This window comes from Artemia franciscana, chromosome 14 (genome assembly GCF_032884065.1).
Source record: "Artemia franciscana chromosome 14, ASM3288406v1, whole genome shotgun sequence".
Taxonomy (NCBI): Eukaryota; Metazoa; Arthropoda; class Branchiopoda; order Anostraca; family Artemiidae; genus Artemia; species Artemia franciscana.
Genome location: NC_088876.1, coordinates 19857507 through 19878697, shown reverse-complemented (window position 1 = coordinate 19878697; position 21191 = coordinate 19857507). Strand labels below are relative to the sequence as shown.

The 21191-nt window shown below is 38.2% G+C and overlaps 1 protein-coding gene across 1 annotated transcript; it reads left to right on the top strand.

The window, feature by feature from the left end:
* The first annotated feature begins 17745 nt into the window (after positions 1-17745).
* LOC136035753 (uncharacterized) lies at positions 17746-19290 on the top strand. Its single transcript, XM_065717722.1, has one exon. The coding sequence runs from the start codon at positions 17746-17748 to the stop codon at positions 19288-19290; it is 1545 nt and encodes a 514-aa protein (XP_065573794.1).
* The last annotated feature ends 1901 nt before the right edge of the window (positions 19291-21191 follow it).

The following is a 21191-nucleotide window of genomic DNA, read 5'->3' as shown; positions in this document are numbered from 1 at the left end:
CAGTTTATAACAAAAAATGGCGATTTGAAGGATGATACTCAGAACGATATCAAAGGCGATGCCACTGACCCTTGTAAAGAAACAGTACATATGACAAAGGCGCAAGATTTAATTGAGATGGGTGCGAAAACTCCTGGAAAAAGAGAGCCAATAACTAATATACAATACTCCGAGGATGTTGACGAAGAAAGCAACAACGTGTGCCAGTCTTTAACAAAAGATGGCGATTTGAAAGATGATACTCAGAACGATGTCAAAGGGAGTTCAAGTTACATTCCAAGTAACACTGAATTTGAGGAAGATACTATGGCCAATAATTTTGCAGATAGACGCAGAAGAAGTCCATAGTCGCAGAGGAAGAGGGAGGGAATGCAGTTATGAGACGAATGGACGCAGTACAAGCTACATTCCAAGTTATACTGATACCAGAGCCAATAATTTTACAGATAGAGGCAGAGTAAGGCCATATTCCAGCAGAAAAAGAGGGAAAAGAAGTGATTATGACATGATTGTAGGCAATGGAAGCTACACTCCAAGTAATACAGATACCAAAAACAATAGTTGTGCAGATAGAGGCAGAGGAAAGCCACATTCTAGTAGAGGAAGAGGGAGAAGAAGTATTTATGAGATGAACGGAGAAAAAGTAAGCTACACTCCTAATAATACGAATACCAAAGCCAATAATTTTGAAGATAGTGACATAGGAAGGCCATATTCTAGCAGAGGAAGAGGGAGGAGAAGTAATTATGAGATGAATGGAGGCAATGCAACGTTACACTTCCAGTAATACTGATACCAAAGCCAATAATTTTGCAGATAGAGGCAGAGTAAGGTCATATTCTAGCAGAGGCAGAGAGAGAAGAAGCAGTTATGAGACGAACGGAGGCGATACAAGCTACTACACTGCAAGTAACACTGATGCCAAAGCCAATACTTTTGTAGATAGAGGCAGAAGAAGGCCATATTCTGGTAGAGGGAGAGGGAGAAGAAATAGTTATGAGATGAACGGAGGCGATGCAAGCTACACTCCAAGTAACACTATTACCAAAGCCAATAATTTTGTAGATAGAGGTAGAGGAAGGCCATTTCCTAGAAGACGAAGAGGGAGAGTAAGTAGTTATGAGATCAATGGAGGCGATCAAAGCTACACTCCAAGTAATACAGATACCAAAGCCAATAATTTTGCAGATAGAGGCAGAGTAAGGTCATATTCTAGCAGAGGCAGAGAGAGAAGAAGCAGTTATGAGACGAACGGAGGCGATACAAGCTACTACACTGCAAGTAACACTGATGCCAAGGCCAATACTTTTGTAGATAGAGGCAGAAGAAGGCCATATTCTGGTAGAGGGAGAGGGAGAAGAAATAGTTATGAGATGAACGGAGGCGATGCAAGCTACACTCCAAGTAACACTATTACCAAAGCCAATAATTTTGCAAATAGAGGTAGAGGAACGCCATTTCCTAGAAGAGAAAGGGGGAGAGTAAGTAATTTTGAGATGAATGGAGCCAGTACAAGCTACACTCCAAGTAATTCTGATACCAAAGCTAATGATTTCGCAGATAAAGGGAAAGAAAGGCCATATCCTATGGCGAGGAAGGCCATTTCCTAGAAGACGAAGAGGGAGAGTAAGTAGTTATGAGATCAATGGAGGCGATCAAAGCTACACTCCAAGTAATACAGATACCAAAGCCAATACTTTTGCAGATAGAGGCAGAAGTAGGCCATATTCTAGTAAAGGAAGAGGGAGAAGAAATAGTTATGAGATGAACGGAGGCGATGCAAGCTACACTCCAAGTAATACTGTTACCAAAGCCAATAATTTTGCAAATAGAGGTAGAGGAACGCCATTTCCTAGAAGAGAAAGGGGGAGAGTAAGTAGTTTTGAGATGAATGGAGCCAGTACAAGCTACACTCCAAGTAATTCTGATACCAAAGCTAATGATTTCGCAGATAAAGGGAAAGAAAGGCCATATCCTAGAAGAGTAAGAGGGAGAGGAAGCACTTATGAGGTGAATGGAGGCAATACATGCTCCACTCCATATAATACTGACAACAAAGCCTCTAATTTTGCAGATAGAAGCAGAGAAAGGCCATATCCTACGAGAGGAAGACGGAGGGAAAGTAGTTATGAGATGAATGGAGGCAGTACAAGCTATACTCCGAGTAATACTGATACCAAAGCCAATAATTTTGCAGATAGAGGCAAAGGAAGGCCTCATTCTAGTAGAGGAAGAGGGAGAGCAAGTAGTTATGAGATGAACAGTGGCAGTACAGACTACACTCCAAGTAATACTGATGATAAAGCCAATTATTTTGCAGATGCAAAGGAAGATCATATTCTAGCAGAATATATGAAATGCTATGTGAAAATGAAAAAGCTATGAAATGAATCAAGGCAGTGCAAGTGACTTTTAAAGTAATACTTAATTCAAGGAAGATTCCTACGATACCAAAGGCAATAATTTCGCAGGTAGAGGCAGAAGAAACGGAAAATTAAAATATGGGGAGGAAGTGGTTATAATAAGGACGCAGATACGGAGAATGAGGAAGAGAGACGGAGCTAAGGTCGAAGGGGGACTTATTCTTGCTAACTGAAATAATTGGTAAATACCTTGTTTTGAGTTGAACTGATAAATTCGAGTCTAATCATTTTCTGTTGTTCCAAGTTTTCTTAGCTCCCTTTGGAAACCTCATTATGAACTTCTGGCTGATTAAATACAACTTGAAATAGCAGTACTCCCATTCCCCACCTAAAAGACAGAATTTACCATACAAGATAATTTGAATGATCCGGGATTCATTCTTCTTATTTTAAAAAACTTTTTCCCCAAGACAAGTTTTTCAAAGAAAGTAAAGACCTCCATTATAAAATAAAGGCATGATAATAAATGAAATAATCCAAATAAATGCAACTCAAAACGAACAGAAATTACAAAAGATAGCCTAGCCAAAAATCAAATCAACAAAAAATTAACATGAGTTGGGCTGACAGTTCTTATGCCTTCTCAAGACCAGAACACAATCTGCACTTTACTGAAGGAAACAAACCAACAAATGACCGTGGATTGTCAGTTAGATTGACAAATACTGACATTTCTTCGTTGAGGTTTTGATAATTTCTCGTTTATGAAAGTAAGAAGGGTGAAAACATTTCAAGCGTATTTGTTTTCATTAAAGCGCAAATTGTGTTCTGGTCTTGAAAAGGCATAGGGGTTATCAGCCCTAATCATGTTAATTTGGGAGGGGGGATTGCCATCGTCAAAGACATAACTCTGGACCTTTCAATTACGTTAAAGAAGATGGCTATCTCAAAATTTCTATTGGATGTGGTCGGGGTCAATGGTGGGCATGGGAGGGAGGTTAGTTGCCCTCCAATCATTTTCGAAAAAAAGGGTACTGGCTCTTTCAATTTCCAATCGAATGAGCTGTTTTCGAAGTTTCTGCGGCGAAAAATGGACATATCAAAATCAAATGCATTTTGGGGTAGCACGAGGTTTGCGGGACTAGAATTATAAAAGGAGCACTAGAACTTCTGACTACCGATCAAATATACTCCCTGTAAAAGGTTATACATTTAACTTATATGCACACAGGGCATAACTTACAACCCTTGTCCTGACAACTGTAGGGGGTTGCCTTTCTCAAACCCATAATTTCCTGACTTTCAGTTACGTTGAACCAAATGGCTATATCAAAATTTTAATTAAATGTAATTGATGAAATGGTGGGCGTGGGAGGGGGGTTAATATAACTTATATGTACCCAGGGCGTAACTTACCCTGAGGGCTCTGAGGGGTATTGGATTGGACGGGTTTGGAAAGATGCTGCGTGCGGGAGGGGGGCTAGTTGCCATCCAATCACTTTTGACTATTAAAAAAGCAATATTCCTTTCAAATTCCAATCGAATGAGCTCTTTTTGAAGTTTCTAAGACAACAAATGACCATCTCAAAATTTCTATCAGATATATTTCGGGGAATATAAGGCGTGGAGGGATATCCACCCTTCAATCACTCTGAATTTTATAAAGAACACTAGAACTTTTTATTACCAATCCAATGATCCCCCTTCGAAATTTATGCGATCACCCATTCTTTATATTACCTTATATGCCCCCAGAACATAACTTAAAACCCTTTCCAAGGGGGTTGTCAAGCTCAAAGACATAATTTCTGGACCTTGTAAACTGTGTTTACAAAAAAGCTATCTCAAAATTTTGATTGGATGTGTTTGAGGAAATGGTTGGCGTGGGAAGGGGTTTAGTTGCCCTCCAATCACTTTGGACAATAAAAAAAGGGCACTCACCTTTTCAATTTTCAATCGAATGAGCTATTTTCGAAGTTTCTACGACAACAAACGGTCATCTCAAAATTTCTATCAAAGTCATTTCCGGCGAGGTGTGGGAGGGGTATCTACCGTCTGATCACTCTGAATCTTAAAACGGGAATTAGAATATCTTGTTTCTAATCAAATGAGTCCATTCTAGAGTTTTCATGATCACACTTTCTCATATGCACATTACATAACCCCAGGGTATAACTTACAACCCTCGCCTTGAGGGCTAGGGAGGGGGGTTGTCATCCTGAAAGACCTAGCGTTGAACAAAATGGCTGTCTAAAAAACTGGATTGGATGGATTTGGAGAAATGGTGGGCGTGGGAGGGGGTTAGTTGCCCTCCAATCACGTTCAACTATTAAAAAAGCCACTAGCCCTTTCAACTTTCAATCGAATGAACTCTTTTTGATATTTCTAAGACAACAAATGGGCATCCCAAAGTATCTATTAGATCCATTTCGGGGAAATATGAGGTGTGGGGTGGTATCCACCCTCCGATAACTCTGGATCTTAAAAAAGGGTACTAGAACTTTTTATTACCAATTCAATGATCCCCCCTTGGATGTTTATACGATCACCCATGTCAACATGACCCCAGGGCATAACTGATAACTCTCGTCCCGAGCGCTGTAGATGGTTGTCAACCTCAAAGACACAATTTCCGGACCTTTCAACTTCGTTGAACAAAATGGCTATCTAAAAATTTTAATTGGATGTGTCTGAGGAAATGGTGAGCATGTGAAGGGGGTTAGTTGCAATCCAATCCCTTTGACTGTTAAAAAGAGCACTATCCCTTTCAATTTCAAATCGAATGAGCTCTTTTTGAAGTTTCTACGACAACAAATAGCCATCTCAAAATTTCCATCAGATACATTTCGAGAAACTACGAGGCGTGGGTCCACGTATCCAGTCTCTGATCCCTCTGAATCTTAAAAATGGCACTAGAATACCTGATTTCCAATTAAATGAGCCGATTCTGGAGTTTTTACGATCACCCTTTCAATATATCCCTAATATGCCCCCCGGAGCATAACTTATAACCATTTCCCTGAGGGCTATTTCTGGATCTTTCAATTACTTCGTACAAAATAGATATCTCAATATTTTGATTATTTGTTTTTGGGGAAATGGTGGGCGTGGGAGGGTGGTTAGTTGCCCTCCAATCACTTTTGATTTTTCAAAAGGACATAAGCCCTTTTGATTTTCAATCCGATGAGCTCTTTTTGAAGTTTCTACGACAACAAATAGCCATCTCAAAATTTATATCAGATGTATTCAGGAAAATAAGAGGTGTGTGTGGGGAGGATATCCACACTCCTATCACTAAGAATCTTAAAAAGCGCACTACTTATTATTACCAATCGAATGATCCCCCTCGGATGTTTATACGATTGCCCGTTCTATCTATGCCTAATATGACCCCAGGGCACAACTGATAAATCTTGTCCTGAGGGCTGTAGAGGGTTGTCAACCTCAAAGACATAATTTCCAGACTTTTCAACTAAGTTGAACAAAATGGCTATCTCAAAATTTTGATTGGATGTGTTTGTGGAAATGGTGGGCGTGTGAACAGGATTAGATGCCATCCAATCCATTTTGACAGTTGATTAAATTTTTTCTAAATAGCGCTTTTATGGGTTGATTAAGGAATGGTTTGTCACTGCAGAACTTTTTTAATCTTTTTTTCCGGGAAAGACATTAAATATTTTTCATTTAGCCTTTTGTGAAAGGTAGTGATTTTTTCGTCAACATTATGCAAATTATAAAAATCAGACCATCTTCAGTGCTCAGCCACATTCCAAAGAAAGAAGGCAAACATTTTGAAGGGGGTGCTACCATGAACCATAAGTTACTGAGAATGAGTGCTTAGAATTAAAAGAGGGGGACAAGAGGAGGAAAAAATACTAATTCTCACCCAATGAAGGCAAAGATGAGGGGAACTGTAAAAATTATTCAGGTTAGTTAGAATGAGATATAGAGAGGTACCCCTAGTTGTTGGTATTTTAACTATTTGCTTAACTTTAAATGAGGAGCAAATTGAATTCATCTTAAGTTCATTGGCGTCACTAATCAGAAAAAGTCCAGTATTTGGATACTTAATCATAATAACGAAATCAGTGCCACTCTGCAACTACTGGATGAATTTGCGTTCTGCTTCAATAATTTGGTTTGGCGAGTAATAGAAGACAGCTATTGCAATGATATTATAGGGACTGGGGAGTACTTTAGGCTTAATACTTAGCCAAAGGATTTCATCATGCTCTGATAAATTAGGAACAGGAATTATTTTAGTGAAAAGGCTGCATATATTAAAAAAAAACATAGCACCATCTCCTTTTTTTCCCAAGTAGATGATTCAAAGGACGGAGCCTAATAAATTCTGAATAATTTGCCAAGCGAAGAGACCTTGTGTCATGAGACTGTTCTTCCGTAACAGCTATAACGTCAATTTGGTTTAATTTTGATAGCACTGTGAGTTCAGTAAGTTTGTCAAAATTAAGGCTTTCAGCGTTAATGATTAAAAATTTTGGAAATTTAAAGCGACTGGAGAAACGCGATTTTCTTTGGGTGTCAGTAATTCTTAGGGTGGGTTTTAATTTTGGGCTCTGCGATGATGCGGATAATTCTTGGGCGGACTGTTTATTACAGGGTGATTTTCGTATGTAGGAACTCACAAACAAGAGTCACATTGGTAGGGTACCCACGAGGAATAAGGTGCAAGGGATGGGGGAAAGCTATCCTGGTGATACGGGAAGAAGTCAAATTGGGAGTGTTTTTTATACTGGGTGACGGTAAGGCAAAATGATGCTAGGAAAGGGAAGTAAGGTGGAGGGTGTCTGAGAGAGGAGGGTTTCAGATTTATTTCAGCAAGTGACGGATGGAGGCCTGAACCAGTTATCAAATTCTTAAACGCACGAATAAGATTATGTCTATGGGACTTTGAGTTTTGGGAAGGATATGAGTAAAGGGAGGCTTGGGATTGGTCCGAATTGGGTAACATGATCCAAGAGGATGGGTCAACTGGGCACATGTAATTACCTGGGACGAATGACTTTCGAAAGATGGATTCCTGAAGTATGCTACTCTGCATTGGGTATGCCGAGGGATAAGACTAGAACACGACCCAAAAAAGGAAGGGGTCGCGAATGCTTTCGGTGTCACCCTAAAAAGGGCTAGATTTTAACACTACCCTCTGCCACTGTTGATACAATGAGCAAAACAACACGATTGGTCAATACAAGCTAAAACAGGACGAAGGTCAACATGATCAAAACTGCACTGATCAGACATACAATTACCTAAAATATAATTACGACAAATATGAAATTCTTGAGATATGCTAGTTTGACAATGTACATGCACCTAGCGTCTTTTGACTTAGTTCAAGTTCCCCTTTTAGGTGAGTAGCTCAATTCAAAAACAATACTATTAACTTTCATTCGTCAGCTTAAAAAAAAACAGCCAGGTGGCAGTTGTAGGAGTATTGGTAGTGTGGAAATATTGTCTTTTTGATCATCTCCCTTATTATTTCCAGAATTTTCCAAATTAATATACTCAGCTACTCTTGTGTTGTCCCCTTTTGGCAATCAGTATACACATAACATATTTTGATTTAGTTCAACACTCCCCTCAACATTCTCTGAAAGGCTCGCCTAACTGCTCTTCGTCTTCTTTGAAAGTTAAGTCCAAACACGCATTCCCTTCTCAATAACATATAATACTATGGATAAGCAATGAACGAATTGTAACCAAGGAGATGGGTCGACCAGACACGCGTAAGTGCATGGGAGGAAGGAGACTTTCGAGGAATGAATTCCTGGAGTACGCTGCCCTGCATTGGCTATGCCCCCTATGCCGGGGGATAAGGCTGGAAGTTGACTAGAACGCGACCCAGGGAAGGAGGGGGTCACGAATGCTTTCGGTGTCGCCCTAAAAAATGTTAGATTTTAATACTACCCTCTGCCACTGTTGATACATAAGCAAAACAACACGATTTATCAATATCAAACAGTTCGTGGTAACGAACTGTAGTAAGGAGCGACCCGGCTCAATAGTAACCAAAACTCTAAAAAATTGAATTTTGATATTAATAGCTACATCAAAAGAATCACATTTTAATGCTGATTTTAAATATATAAGTTTCATCAAGTTTAGTCTTACCCATCAAAAGTTACGAGCCTGAGAAAATTTGCCTTATTTAGGAAAATAGGGGGAAACACCCCCTAAAAGTCGTAGGATCTTAACTTAAATGACACCATCAGAATCAGCGTATCAGAGAACCGTACTGTAGAAGTTTCAAGCTCCTATCTACAAAAATGTGGAATTTTGTATTTTTTGCCAGAAGACAAATCACGGGTGCGTGTTTATTTGTTTTTTTTGTTTTTTTCCCCAGGGGTCATCGTATCGACCAAGTGGTCCTAGAATGTCGCAAGAGAGCTCATTCTAACGGAAATGAAAAGTTCTAGTGCCCTTTTTAAGTGACCAAAAAAATGGAGGGCATCTAGGCCCCCTCCCACGCTCATTTTTTTCCCAAAGTCAACGGATCAAAATTTTGAGATAGCCATTTTGTTCAGCATAGTCGAAAACCATAATAACTATGTCTTTGGGGATGACTTACTCCCCCACAATCCCTGGGGGAGGGGCTGTAAGTTACAAACTTTGACCAGTGTTTACATATAGTAATGGTTATTGGGAAGTGTAGAGACGTTTTCAGGGGATTTTATTTTGTTTGGGGGTGGGGCTGAGGAGAGGGGGCTATGTTGGAGGATCTTTCCTTGGAGGAATCTGTCATGGGGGAAGAAAAATTCAATGAAAAGGGCGCAGGATTCTCTAGCATTACTATAAGAAAACAATGAAAAATAAACATGAAAACGTTATTTCAAATGAAAGGAAGAAGTAGCATTGAAACTTAAAACGAACAGAGATTATTACGCATATGAGGGGTTCTAAAAATACTTTAGCATAAAGAGCGAGGTATTTAGGAGGAGATAAATACCTTGCTCTTTATGCTAAAGTATTTTTAGTAATTTCAACTATTTATTCTACGGCCTTTCTGATTCAGGGGTCATTCTTAAAGAATTGGGACAAAACTTACGATTTAGTGTAAAGAGCGAGGTATTAACGAGGGTACAAACCCCCTCATATACATAATAAAAATATAAGGTTATGAAAGTTTGTTACGTAAGTTAATTCTTAAGTTACGTATATTTTTTACTAAGTTCTAGTTGCCTTTTTAAGTAACCGAAAAATTGGAGGGCAACTAGGCCTCCTTCTCCACCCCTTATTTCTCAAAATCGTCTGATCAAAACTAAGAGAAAGCCATTTAGCCAAAAAAAAGAATTAATATACAAATTTCATTTTAATAATTTATGTGCGGAGAGCCAAAACCAAACATGCATTAATTCAAAAACGTTCAGAAATTAAATAAAAAAAAACTAATTTTTTTAGCTGAAAGTAAGGAGCGACATTAAAACTTAAAACGAACAGAAATTACTCCGTATATGAAATGGGTTGTCCCCTCCGCAATCCCTCGCTCTTCACGCTAAAGTTTGACTTTTTGCCACAATTCTACTTTTTAAAACAATTAAAAGCTTTAGCGTAAAGAGCGAGGGATTGCGGAGGGGACAACCCATTTCATATACGGAGTAATTTCTGTTCGTTTTAAGTTTTAATGTCGCTCCTTACTTTCAGGTAAAAAAATTAGTTTTTTTTTATTTAATAAGCTAAAACAGGACGAAGATCAGCATGATCAAAACTGCACTTTTCGCACATACAAATACCTAAAATAAAATTACGACAAATATTTAATTCTGGACATATGATAGTTTGACAATGTACATGCACCTAGCATCTTTTGATTTAGTTCAAATTTCTCCTTTTAGGTAGGCAGGTAGGTAACTTTATTCAAGAACAATACTATAAGCTTTCATTCATCAGCTTAAAAAGAAAAAACAGCCAGGCGATAGTTGTAGTAGTATTGATAGCGTTGAAATATTTACTTTTGACCATCTCCCTTATCATTTTCTGAATTTTTTAAAATTAATATACTCAGCTATTCCTGTGTTGCACCCTTTTGGCAATCGGTAAGCACATAACGTGTTTTGATTTAGTTCAACACTCAAATAAACATTTTCTGAAAGGCTCGTCTGAATGCCCTTCGTCTTCTTTGAAAGCTAAGTTCAAACATAAATTCCTTTCTTAATGAATTATAATGCTATGGATAAGCAATGAAGGAATCGCCTAGCTTACAGCCTTTGTCCTAAGGACTGTGGGGAGGTTGACATCCCTAAAGACATAATCACGGAACCTTTCAAGAATGCTGAAAAATATCACTCTTACAATTTCGATCAGATGTGTTTCAGGGAACTGTAGGTTTGGGGGGGTCTCATTGCCCTCCTTTCACTGTCGAATCATAAATGGGCACTAAAACTTACGACTTCAAATCAAATAAGCTCCATCCAATCCAAAATTTTATACGACCATCCGTTCCATAAAAACCATACATGTACGGAGGCATAACTTACAAAACCCTATCTATGGCCCAGGGGATCGTGTCCATCCGAAAGACATTGTTATATAATTTTTGGACTATTGGTAACAAAATAGCCTTCTGACAATTGTCCTGATCACTTTGAATATTAAAAGAGCAAAACATCTGATTTTCATACCAATGACCCCCTCTGGAGTTATGCGTCACCTTCTCGATAAAAACCTTCATATTCCCTCGTGGCATAACTTAAAATCCTTGCGCTGATGGTTATGGGGGGGGGGGAGTTTCATGTTCAAAGACATAAGTTCCTGACCTCTAAACGACACCAAACAAAATGGTTATCTCAAAATTTTTATTAAATGTGTTTTGGAAATTGATGGGCACGGGAGGGAAGTTGTTGCCCTCGGATTGCTTTTAACTATTGAAAAGGGCACTAACCCTTTAAATTTCCAACCGAATGATCCTTTTTTGAAGTGTCTCCGACAACAAGTGGTCATCCCAAAAATTTCCATCAGATACATTCCGGAAAATACGAGATGTGAGGGGGGTATCCGACCTCCTATTACTTGTATCCTTTAAAACAGCACTAGAATTTCTTATTACAAATCCAATGATCCCTTTCCGAAGTTCATATGACAAAGTTTATAACAAAAATCTAAAATAACCCCAGGTAAATTAAAACCCTTACCTTGTGGGCCCCGGGTGAGAGGGGGGGAGGCTGTCATCCTTAATGGCAAACCTTTTTCCGGAACTTTTTAACTACGTTGAACAAAAAGGCTATCTCAAAATTTTGATTGGGCGTTTTTTTGAAAAATGAGGCGCGTGGGAGGAGGGTCAGTTGTCCTCCAATCCCTTTCAACTATTAAAAAGGGCACTAGCCCTTATATCCAATTATGAGCCCTTTTCGAGGTTTCTACTACAAATCCTACGATACGAAGTGCCCAGGTGTAAGAAAAGCCAGGCCAAAAAGAATAAATAAATAAAAAATGGATTTTGCCCACCTCGCTCTTTACTTAGGCAGCGCTATTACGCTGGCTATGGTTAAATGAAAAAAAAGTTTATTTTCAAATGAGAGTAAGGAGCTATATAAAAACTTAAAATGAACAGGTGTTATAACGTATTTAAAGGGGTTTACCCCCTTCTCAACATCTCGCTCTTTACGATAATATTTTTAGGACTTTTGAAAAAAGCTTGTCATAGTTTCAATTAAACAACAAGTGTTTTAGGAGTCGTTCTTAAAGGATTGAGACAAAATTCAAACATTAACAAAACATAAAATCGCAAAGAAAAAAAGAACAAGGACAATAAACAGCCAGTGAAAAAATTTCGATCAAGACCTCCACCTGATCGTCCTTAGTGCAGAATACACTGATTAAAATAAATAAAAAAACTTAAAACAAAATACAAAACTAAAATATGATGATCCTTTGTTAGTCAAACAGTAGGTGGTAACGAACTTGTAGTAAGGAGCGACCCGGCTCAATAGTAAACGAAACTCTAAAAAACGGAATTTTGATGCTAAAAGATACATCAGAAGAAACAGATTTTCATGCTGATTTTAAATATATAAGTTTCATCAAATTTAGTCTTTGTCATCAAAAGTTACGAGCCTGAGAAAATTTGCCTTATTTTGGAAAATAGGGGGAAACACCTCCTAAAAGTCATGGAATCTTAACGAAAATCACACCATCGCATTTGGCGTATCAGAGAACCCTGTTCTTTTCCCCAGGGGTCATCGTATCGACCAGGTAGTCCTAGAATGCCGCAAGAGGGCTCATTCTAACGGAAATGAAAAGTTCTAGTGCCCTTTTTAAGTAACAAAAATAATTTGAGGGCACCTAGGCCCCCTCCCACGCTCATTTGTTTCCCAAAGTCAACGGATCAAAATTTTGAGATAGCCATTTTGTTCCACATAGTCAAAAATATAATAACTATGTCTTTGGGAATGACTTACTCCCCCACAAACCCTGGGGGAGGGGCCGCAAGTTACAAACTTTGACCAGTGTTTACATACAGTAATTGTTATTGGGAAGTGTACAGACGTTTTCAGGGGGATTTTTTTGGTTTGGGGTGGGGTTAAAGGGAGGGGACTAAGTGGCAGAATCTGTTCTTGGAGGAATATGTCATGGGGGAAGAAAAATTCAATGAAAAGGGCGCAGGATTTTCTTGCATTACTATAAAAAAAAACAATGAAAAAATAACCATGAAAAGGTTTTTTCAATTGAAAGTAAGGAGTAGCATTGAAACTTAAAACGAACAGAGATAATTACGCATATGAGAGGTTCTAAAAATACTTTAGCATAAAGAGTGAGGTATTTAGGAGGAGATAAATACCTTGCTCTTTATGCTAAAGTATTTTTAGTATTGTATCAGATTAACGACGCTTCTTGACTGCTAAGGTCCCTGCGTCGGCCCTGCAGTGCATTACCACAGCATGATTCGATCTCTGAGTCCCGAATTACCAAGCTAAGGTCAAACTCACTGCACTACCACAGGACAAGTATTTTTGGTAATGTCAACTATTTATTCTACGGCCTTTCTGATTCAGGGGTCATTCTTAAAGAATTGGGACAAAACCTACGATTTAGTGTAAAGAGCGATATATTAACGAGGGTACAAACCCCCTCATATACATAATAAAAATATAAGAATATAAAAGTTTGTTACGTAAGTTAATTCTTAAGTTACGTATATTTTTTACTAATAAAATCGTTCGTTAAAAATTAAAAGTTCTAGTTGCCTTTTTAAGTAACCGAAAAATTGGAGGGCAACTAGGCCTCCTTCCCCATCCCTTATTTCTCAAAATCGTCTGATCAAAACTAAGAAAAAACCATTTAGCCAAAAACAGAATTAATATGCAAATTGCATTTTAATAATTTATGTAGGGAGAGCCAAAATCAAACATGCATTAATTCAAAAACGTTCAGAAATTAAATAAAATAAAAACTAGTTTTTTTTAACTGAAAGTGAGGAGCGACATTAGAACTTAAAACGAACAGAAATTACTCCGTATGTGAAATGGGCTATCCCCTCCGCAATCTCTCGCTCTTTACGCTAGAGTTTGACTCTTCGCCAGAATTCTACTTTTTAAAACAATTAAAAGCTTTAGCGTAAAGAGCGAAGGATTGCGGAGGGGACAACCCATTTCACATACGGAGTAATTTCTGTTCGTTTTAAGTTCTAATGTCGCACCTTACTTTCAAGGAGGCACACTCGTGCCTCTATAAAGAGGCGAACCACGACAATGTTAAGCGATCCTCGGTTCCAGTAGTCGCAGAGGGATGGGGAGGGATGCATTTCGTAGCCCGAGCTCCAACTAAGAAACCTGCCAAATTTCATCCCCCTCCGACTTTTCCTTCATGGGGAAAATCTGGCCGAAAGTTTCGACCCACCAACCCCAGCCCCCCTTTAACGTTGTCCGATCGGGCTGAAATTCACAAGTTAAGGTCCCCCTAGGGCCCAGGAGCTTATCCGCGAAATTTCAGCTCGATCCGATAACTCCTTCCCTGTTTTCCAGAAACCACGCATAGCCACTAAATTTTCATATTCTTTTTTTTCTGCCACGCCTATAGGTCACTGCCGACATCGGATCTGGGTGTACGAAGACTCATTCGATGCGGAATTCTCCGAGTAAGTTTCCTTGAAAGTTTCGTAGGAAAATCTTAACCCCCCGAAAGTTTCGACCCCCCCCCCTTTAACGTTGTCCGATTGGGCTGAAATTCACAAGTTAAGGTCCCCTACGGCCCAGAAGCTTATCCGCGAAATTTCAGCTCGATTCGATAACTCCTTCCCTGTTTTCCAGAAACCACGCATTAGCCACTTAATTAACCCGTTTCTCCATAAGAGCCCATGTTAATTTGAAATTTTTAAAAGTTATTTAAAAGTTATATTTACACAGATGCAGGTGGTTAGATCAGTCGGTAGAGCGTGGGACTTTTAATCCTCTGGTCAAGGGTTCAAGTCCTCTTTCGGGCGGTTTTTTTTCACAAAATATGAAAAAAACTTCGTTTTGTTAAAGAGTTAAAGAGGCTGCGTCCCAAAGTCGAACCTTAAAACGTACAGGAATGTACGAAGGGTGATATGAGAAGGCATTTTTAGAATAAATTCTTTCTTATAGGCTTTTGGACGTAGCGATCAAAATAAAAGTGTATAATTTTGATAACACCTGGACTACTTATCATTTGAGAGATAACAGAATATTAGCTTCTAATGAGCAAAAGAAACATTTCGGTCATTCTATCTATTTATTTTCTATTTTATACAATGATTTAAAAGCGGGGGGTTGGGGGGCGGCAGCCACCCAACTTCCTCTCCTAATTCTTGTACGAGGAGTACAGGAATTATTAAATTACATCCACCATGGATTGTAGAAAAACGTACAGAAATAATATTGAAAAAACTTCGTTTTCTTAAAGAGTTAAAGAGGCTGCGTCCCAAAGTCGAACCTTAAAACGTACAGGAATTAGGAGAGGCAGTTGGTGGGCTGCCGCCCCCCAAAACCCCCGCTGTTAAAGACTCTTTTGTACAGGTTCTTTGTTGTGGGGGGACTTCATTGTTACTAATTACTAGTTTCGGCGCAATGGTTCTCCTGTCCTCTTGTGTTTAACATTTTTCGAAGTTATTCCATTATTCATTCATTTCAATTTTTTGTTAATTAAAAGAGGGCCTTTCCGAAGCGAAGAGCGGGGGGTTAGGGGGGAGGCAGCCCCCCACAACAAAAAACCTGTACAAAAGAGTCTTTAAAAGCGGGGGATTTGGGGGGTGGCAGCCCCCCAACTGCCTCTCCTAATTCCTGTACGTTTTAAGGTTCGACTTTGGGACGCAGCCTCTTTAACTCTTTAAGGAAACGAAGTTTTTTTCATATTATCAGTTAAAAAAACTAGTTTTTTTTATATTTAATAACGGTGAAAGGGTAACTGAGTAAAAAACACAAGTCTAAATGACATTTCACAATATCATCTTATGTACAGCACTCTTAAAGGCTAATCGCTTTCCAGGTAGATTATTATCAGCCATTTCATTTGATTGTGCAACATCAATTTATGGATGTATGTGATAACGATCAGAATTAATGAATTTGACATAAATGGGACTTACAGAAAAAGAAGAACGAGGCAATTAATAGCCAGTAAAAAATTGAAAACTATGCAAATATTTCGGTCAAGACCTCCTCTTTACCGTCCTCAGTGCAGAAGAAACTGATAAAAATATAAAAAACCAAACCTTAACACAAAACTAAAATATGTTGACCATTTCTTAGTGACGGTGAGAGGGTGATTGAATAAAAAACTTCACTGGCTGTTAAGTTTGACAATTTACCCTTAACAATTCCACGCTTAAAATTGAGATGGAATAGAGAAAGCAAGAAATATAAAATAATTTTTTTTAGAAATTCTGGCAAATTCAACCAGCAAGAATTTCCTGTGACAAGTTCACCCCTGGAAACTTCCATCTCAATGGAAAGTTCCCCTCGAAAAAAAAACAGCAGGAAATTCGTCTTCCCACCCTAAAATGCATGCATACTTCACAATGACAAATACTAGGCGTAAGCTGGATCGTGTTATATTCAAAGGCATAGTTAGGGGGCCTTTCAACTATGATGAACAAAATGGCTATCTCAAGTTTTTATCGGAGGTTTTTGAGGAGAAAAGGGGTGGATGTGGGCCTAGTTACTCTCCAATATTTTGGTCACCTAAAAAGGGGACTAGAACTTTTAGTTTCCGCTCAAGGATATTCTAGAATATCTCACGATATTCTAGAACCACTGAGTTAATACGATTACCCCCGGGGAAAAGAACAACAACAACAAAAGACAAATAATTACGCATCCGTGATTTTTCTTTTGCCAAAAAATACAAAATTCCACATTTTGCAAATATATACCCTTACAATTAGGTTTCATTAAGATTTTGCGTCTTTTAGGAAGTGTTTCCTCTTTTCATCGAAAATAAGACAAATTTTCTCAGGTCCTTAACCTATGATGCTTGAGACTATCCTTAATAAAACTTATATTTGAAATCAAGGGAAAAAAACATTCTTACGATATATCTGTTGGTATCAAAATTCTGTTTCTTAGAGTTTCGGGTACTATCGAGCCGGGGATCCACTTTGTGATATTTGATTTGTAGGTGATATTTTGTGATAATGATATGCATGAATGTACGTTAGTAGGCTATAAAGACAAAAACAACCATCATATACAACTTAATGGGCTCCCCTGATGATTGTTGAAAGATGATGTAAGTGATATTTAGGTTAATGAACTTATTTGCCTCTTATGATCTTTGATGAGAGGTGAAGAGAAGACAGTAACGTAGATTCAAAAATGTCGAGTTGCATTTAAACGACAGGAAAATTGAACAAGAACAGCTAAAGCTGAAAGCATGAAGAAAATATCAGATGTAATGATGAGTGAAAATTAAGCACGACGAAATCAGCGATTATTAAGACAAGGGATAGTGAGGATCACATCTAATCGTAAATAGAAATGACCCGTTACGAAATCTCTGGCTAGAATACAAGCAACAAAGGAATCCCAAAATAAAATATATCATTTATTATTAGGTGAAATGGATTTTGGTGTTTGTGTGTGTGTGTGTTTTTTTTTTTGTTTTTTTTTAACAAGCCTGTTGAGACTTGATGACATTATGCTTAATCAAACGTCGTTTACTACATCAATTGACAAATTACATCATTATATTATCTTGACGTAGATTTTTCAAAAATCATCTTTCGGCCTTGTTTTAATACAAAAGTTAAAAAGAGGAAAATAATTTGATTTTTTGCGGCTATAGATTTTGGTTTCTGATGTATTGCTTGGCTGAAAAATAAAAAAAAATATTTAAATTCCCTTATCATTTGTCCGTCACTTAAAAATTATCATTTAAAACACTCAACTCTTTTGTTACATAGTGCTTGAATATGGAATTTGAAATAGCCCATGTTTTGAAAAATATCAAAGACGGTGCCAATGAACAGGATGTTAAAACTCCTGGAGAAGGAGAAGCAATAACTAATATACAATACTCTGAGGATGTTGACGAAGGACGCAACAACGTAAGCCAGTCCATAACAAAAGATAGTAATTTGAAGGATGATAGTCTGAACGATGTCAAAGCCGATGCCAATGATGTTTGTAAAGAAACAGTAGAAATGACAAAGGCACAAAATTCCAGTGAACAGGATTTAAAATTTCTTGGAGAAGGAGTAGCAATAACTAATATAAAACATTCTGAGGGTTTCAATTTTAGCAGAGGAAGAGGGAGAGGAAGCAGAGGGAGTGGAATTTACACTCAAAGTAATACTGAATTCGAGGAAGATACGATAGCCAATAATACTGCTGATAGAAGGTCATATTCTAGCAGAGGAAGAGGGAGACGAAGTAGTTATGAGAAGAACAGAGGCAATATAAGCTACACTCCAAGTAATACGCAGACAAAAGCCAATAATTTTGTAAATAGAGGCAGAGGAATGCCAAATTCTAGCAGAGGAAGAGAGAGAAAAAGTAGTTATGAGATGAACGGAGGCGATGCAAGCTACACTTCAATTCATACTGATACCAAAGACAATAATTTTGCTGATAGAGGTAGAGGAAGGCCGTATCCTAGAAGAGAAAGAGGGAGGATAAGTAGTGGTTATGAGATGAATGGAGGCAATATAAGCTACGCTCCAAGTAATGCACATACAAAAGCCAATAACTTTGCAGATAGAGGCAGAGGAATGCCGAATTCTAGCAGAGGAAGAGAGAGAAGAAGTAGTTATGAGATGAACGGAGGCAATGTAAGCTACACTCCAATTCATACTGATACCAAAGACAATAATTTTTCAGATGGAGGCAGAGGAAGGCCATGTTCAGGCGGAAGAAGAGGTAGAAGTAGTAGTTATGAGATGAATGGAGGCAATTTAAGCAATATTCCAAGTAGTACTGATACCAAAGCCAATAATTTTGTAGACAGAGGCAGAGGAAGGCCATATTCTAGGACAGGAAGAGGGAGAAGAGGTAGTTATGAGATAAACGGAGGCAATGTAAGCTCCACTCCAAGTAATACGTATATCAAAGCCAACAATTTTGCAGATAGAGGCAGAGGAAGGCCATATTCTAGCAGAGGAAGACAGAGAAGCAATGGTTATGAGATGAACGGAGGTAATGCAAGCTACAATCCAATTAATACTGTTACCAAAGACAAAAATTTTGCAGATAGAGGCAGAGGAAGGCCATATTTTAGCAGAAGAAGAGAGAGAACAAGTAGTTACGAGATGAACGTAGGCAATGCAAGCTACACTCCACACAATACTGATGCCAAAGCCAATAATTTTGCAGATAGAGGCAGAGGAAGGCCATATTCTAGCAGAGGAAGAGGGAGAAGAAGTAGTTATGATATTAATTATGATATCTATAATTTTGCATATTTAGGGGAAGGTCATATTCTAGCAGAGGAAGAGGGAGAAAAAGTAGTTATGAAATGAACCGAGGCAGCGCAAGCTACTTTCAAAGTAATACTGAATTCAAAGAAGATTCCTACGATACCAAAGCCAATAATTTTGTAGGTAGAGGCAGAAGAAACGGAAAATTAATAAGAGGGGGAGGAAATGATTATAATAAGGACACAGATAGGGAGAATGAGGAAGAGGGACGGAGCTGTGGTCGAAGGGGCACTTGTTCCTGCTAAGTGAAATAATTGGTAAATACTTTGTTTCGAGTTGAATTGATAAATTTGAGTCTAATTATTTTTGGGTATTCCAGTTTTCTTAGTTCCCTTTGGAAACCCTATTATTCTTATATTTCTCGTCCTATTTGATAAACTTCTGGATGATCAAATACAACTTGAAATAGCAGTACCCGCATTCCCCATCTAAGTGACAGAATTTACCGTACCAGATAGTTTGGATGAAAGGTTTCTAATACTTTCAGACACGGGCCTTAACTAATTAGTAAAATATAGTCTATTAAAAATATTCAATAGTTTTAAACCTGGCCATAGCCTTATTTTCTCGGTAAAGACATCTGGCTAGTAGTGACATCCTCTTAGAATAACTCCTGTACAAACACCATCTTAATTAGATTCGAAAAAAAACCATTGAAGAAAATTTACAAATCCTGGAAATCAGCCTTTTTTCTTCTCTTTTTATTTTTATCAAATTTAACATTTGAGACAAGTTATTACCGGATTTGAATACTGATTCAATCCCCATTGCCTCAATTAAGCGCTACCAATAAGTTTGATTGTTTCCTTAGGGCCTTTGAGTAACTAATTTTATAAAATAGAAATCATTTTGTTAAGGAGAGTTTAGTAACGCAAACTGCCTAAAGTCTGACCAAATAACAACTATTACATTAGAAGGGGTAAGGAGCAAGTCTCCTTTCTACCTCTTTGTGTTTCTGGTCCTCGAAAGAGGGTAACCTTACAGTTCGTTACAAAGTCCTAGCCTTACGTAGCAATTGTCCCTGTAGGATATTCTCTTTTATTACCAGACGCAACCTATTCCCCCAAAAGCTTTACTCTTTGGTCCTATACCCAGTTCTTATCCTCAGTTGTAATCGATATTTGTTCTAATTTTGACAGTCCCATGAGGTGGGACAAAGAGAAAGGTATTCCATGTTACCTTTATTGTTTTACCCCACATCCCTGTATCCTGATTGTTCCCTTTACCCTTTGTATATCTTCTCTTCTATATAAATATTAAAATAAATTGTATGTTTGTGTGTTTGTCCGCATATGACGTCATTATAAGTATATAAGGCTTTGTATATGACGTCATTATAAGTATATAATGGGGCGATTTAAAGAGAAATTTCAGTATAAATCCTACAATGGCAGAAGGAACAGCCGAGGAAGCTGCTCAAAGAGTTAATTCGAAGAGAAATTTTAGTATAAATCCTACAATGGCAGAAGAAACAGCCGAGGAAGCTGCTCATAGAGTTAATGCCAAAAGGCTTGCGGCTAATAGAGAAAGTAAGAAAAGAAAGTGTGCCGAGGAATCACAAGAACAATGTGAAAACAGGCTTATGTTTCAAAGAGAAAATGACGACTGGGACACCGGGACACAGGGAATATAAATGACGACCAGGACACTCAAAGAGAAATTACAGACCGGGATACCGGGACACAAATGACGACCGGGACACAGGAAATATAAATGACGACCGGGACACAGGGAAATAACTACAACAGGGACGCCAGGGGGCACGGGGGATATATAAATGACGACGGGGACACAGGGAATAATCGATTAGCAATCACCATCAACAAAGCTCAAGGGCAATCATTGGAAAGATGCGGTATAGGATCTGACAACAATCTGAATACAGATTGTTTTTCCCATGGACAATTATATCTTGCATGTTCAAGAGTCGGTAAACCTGACAA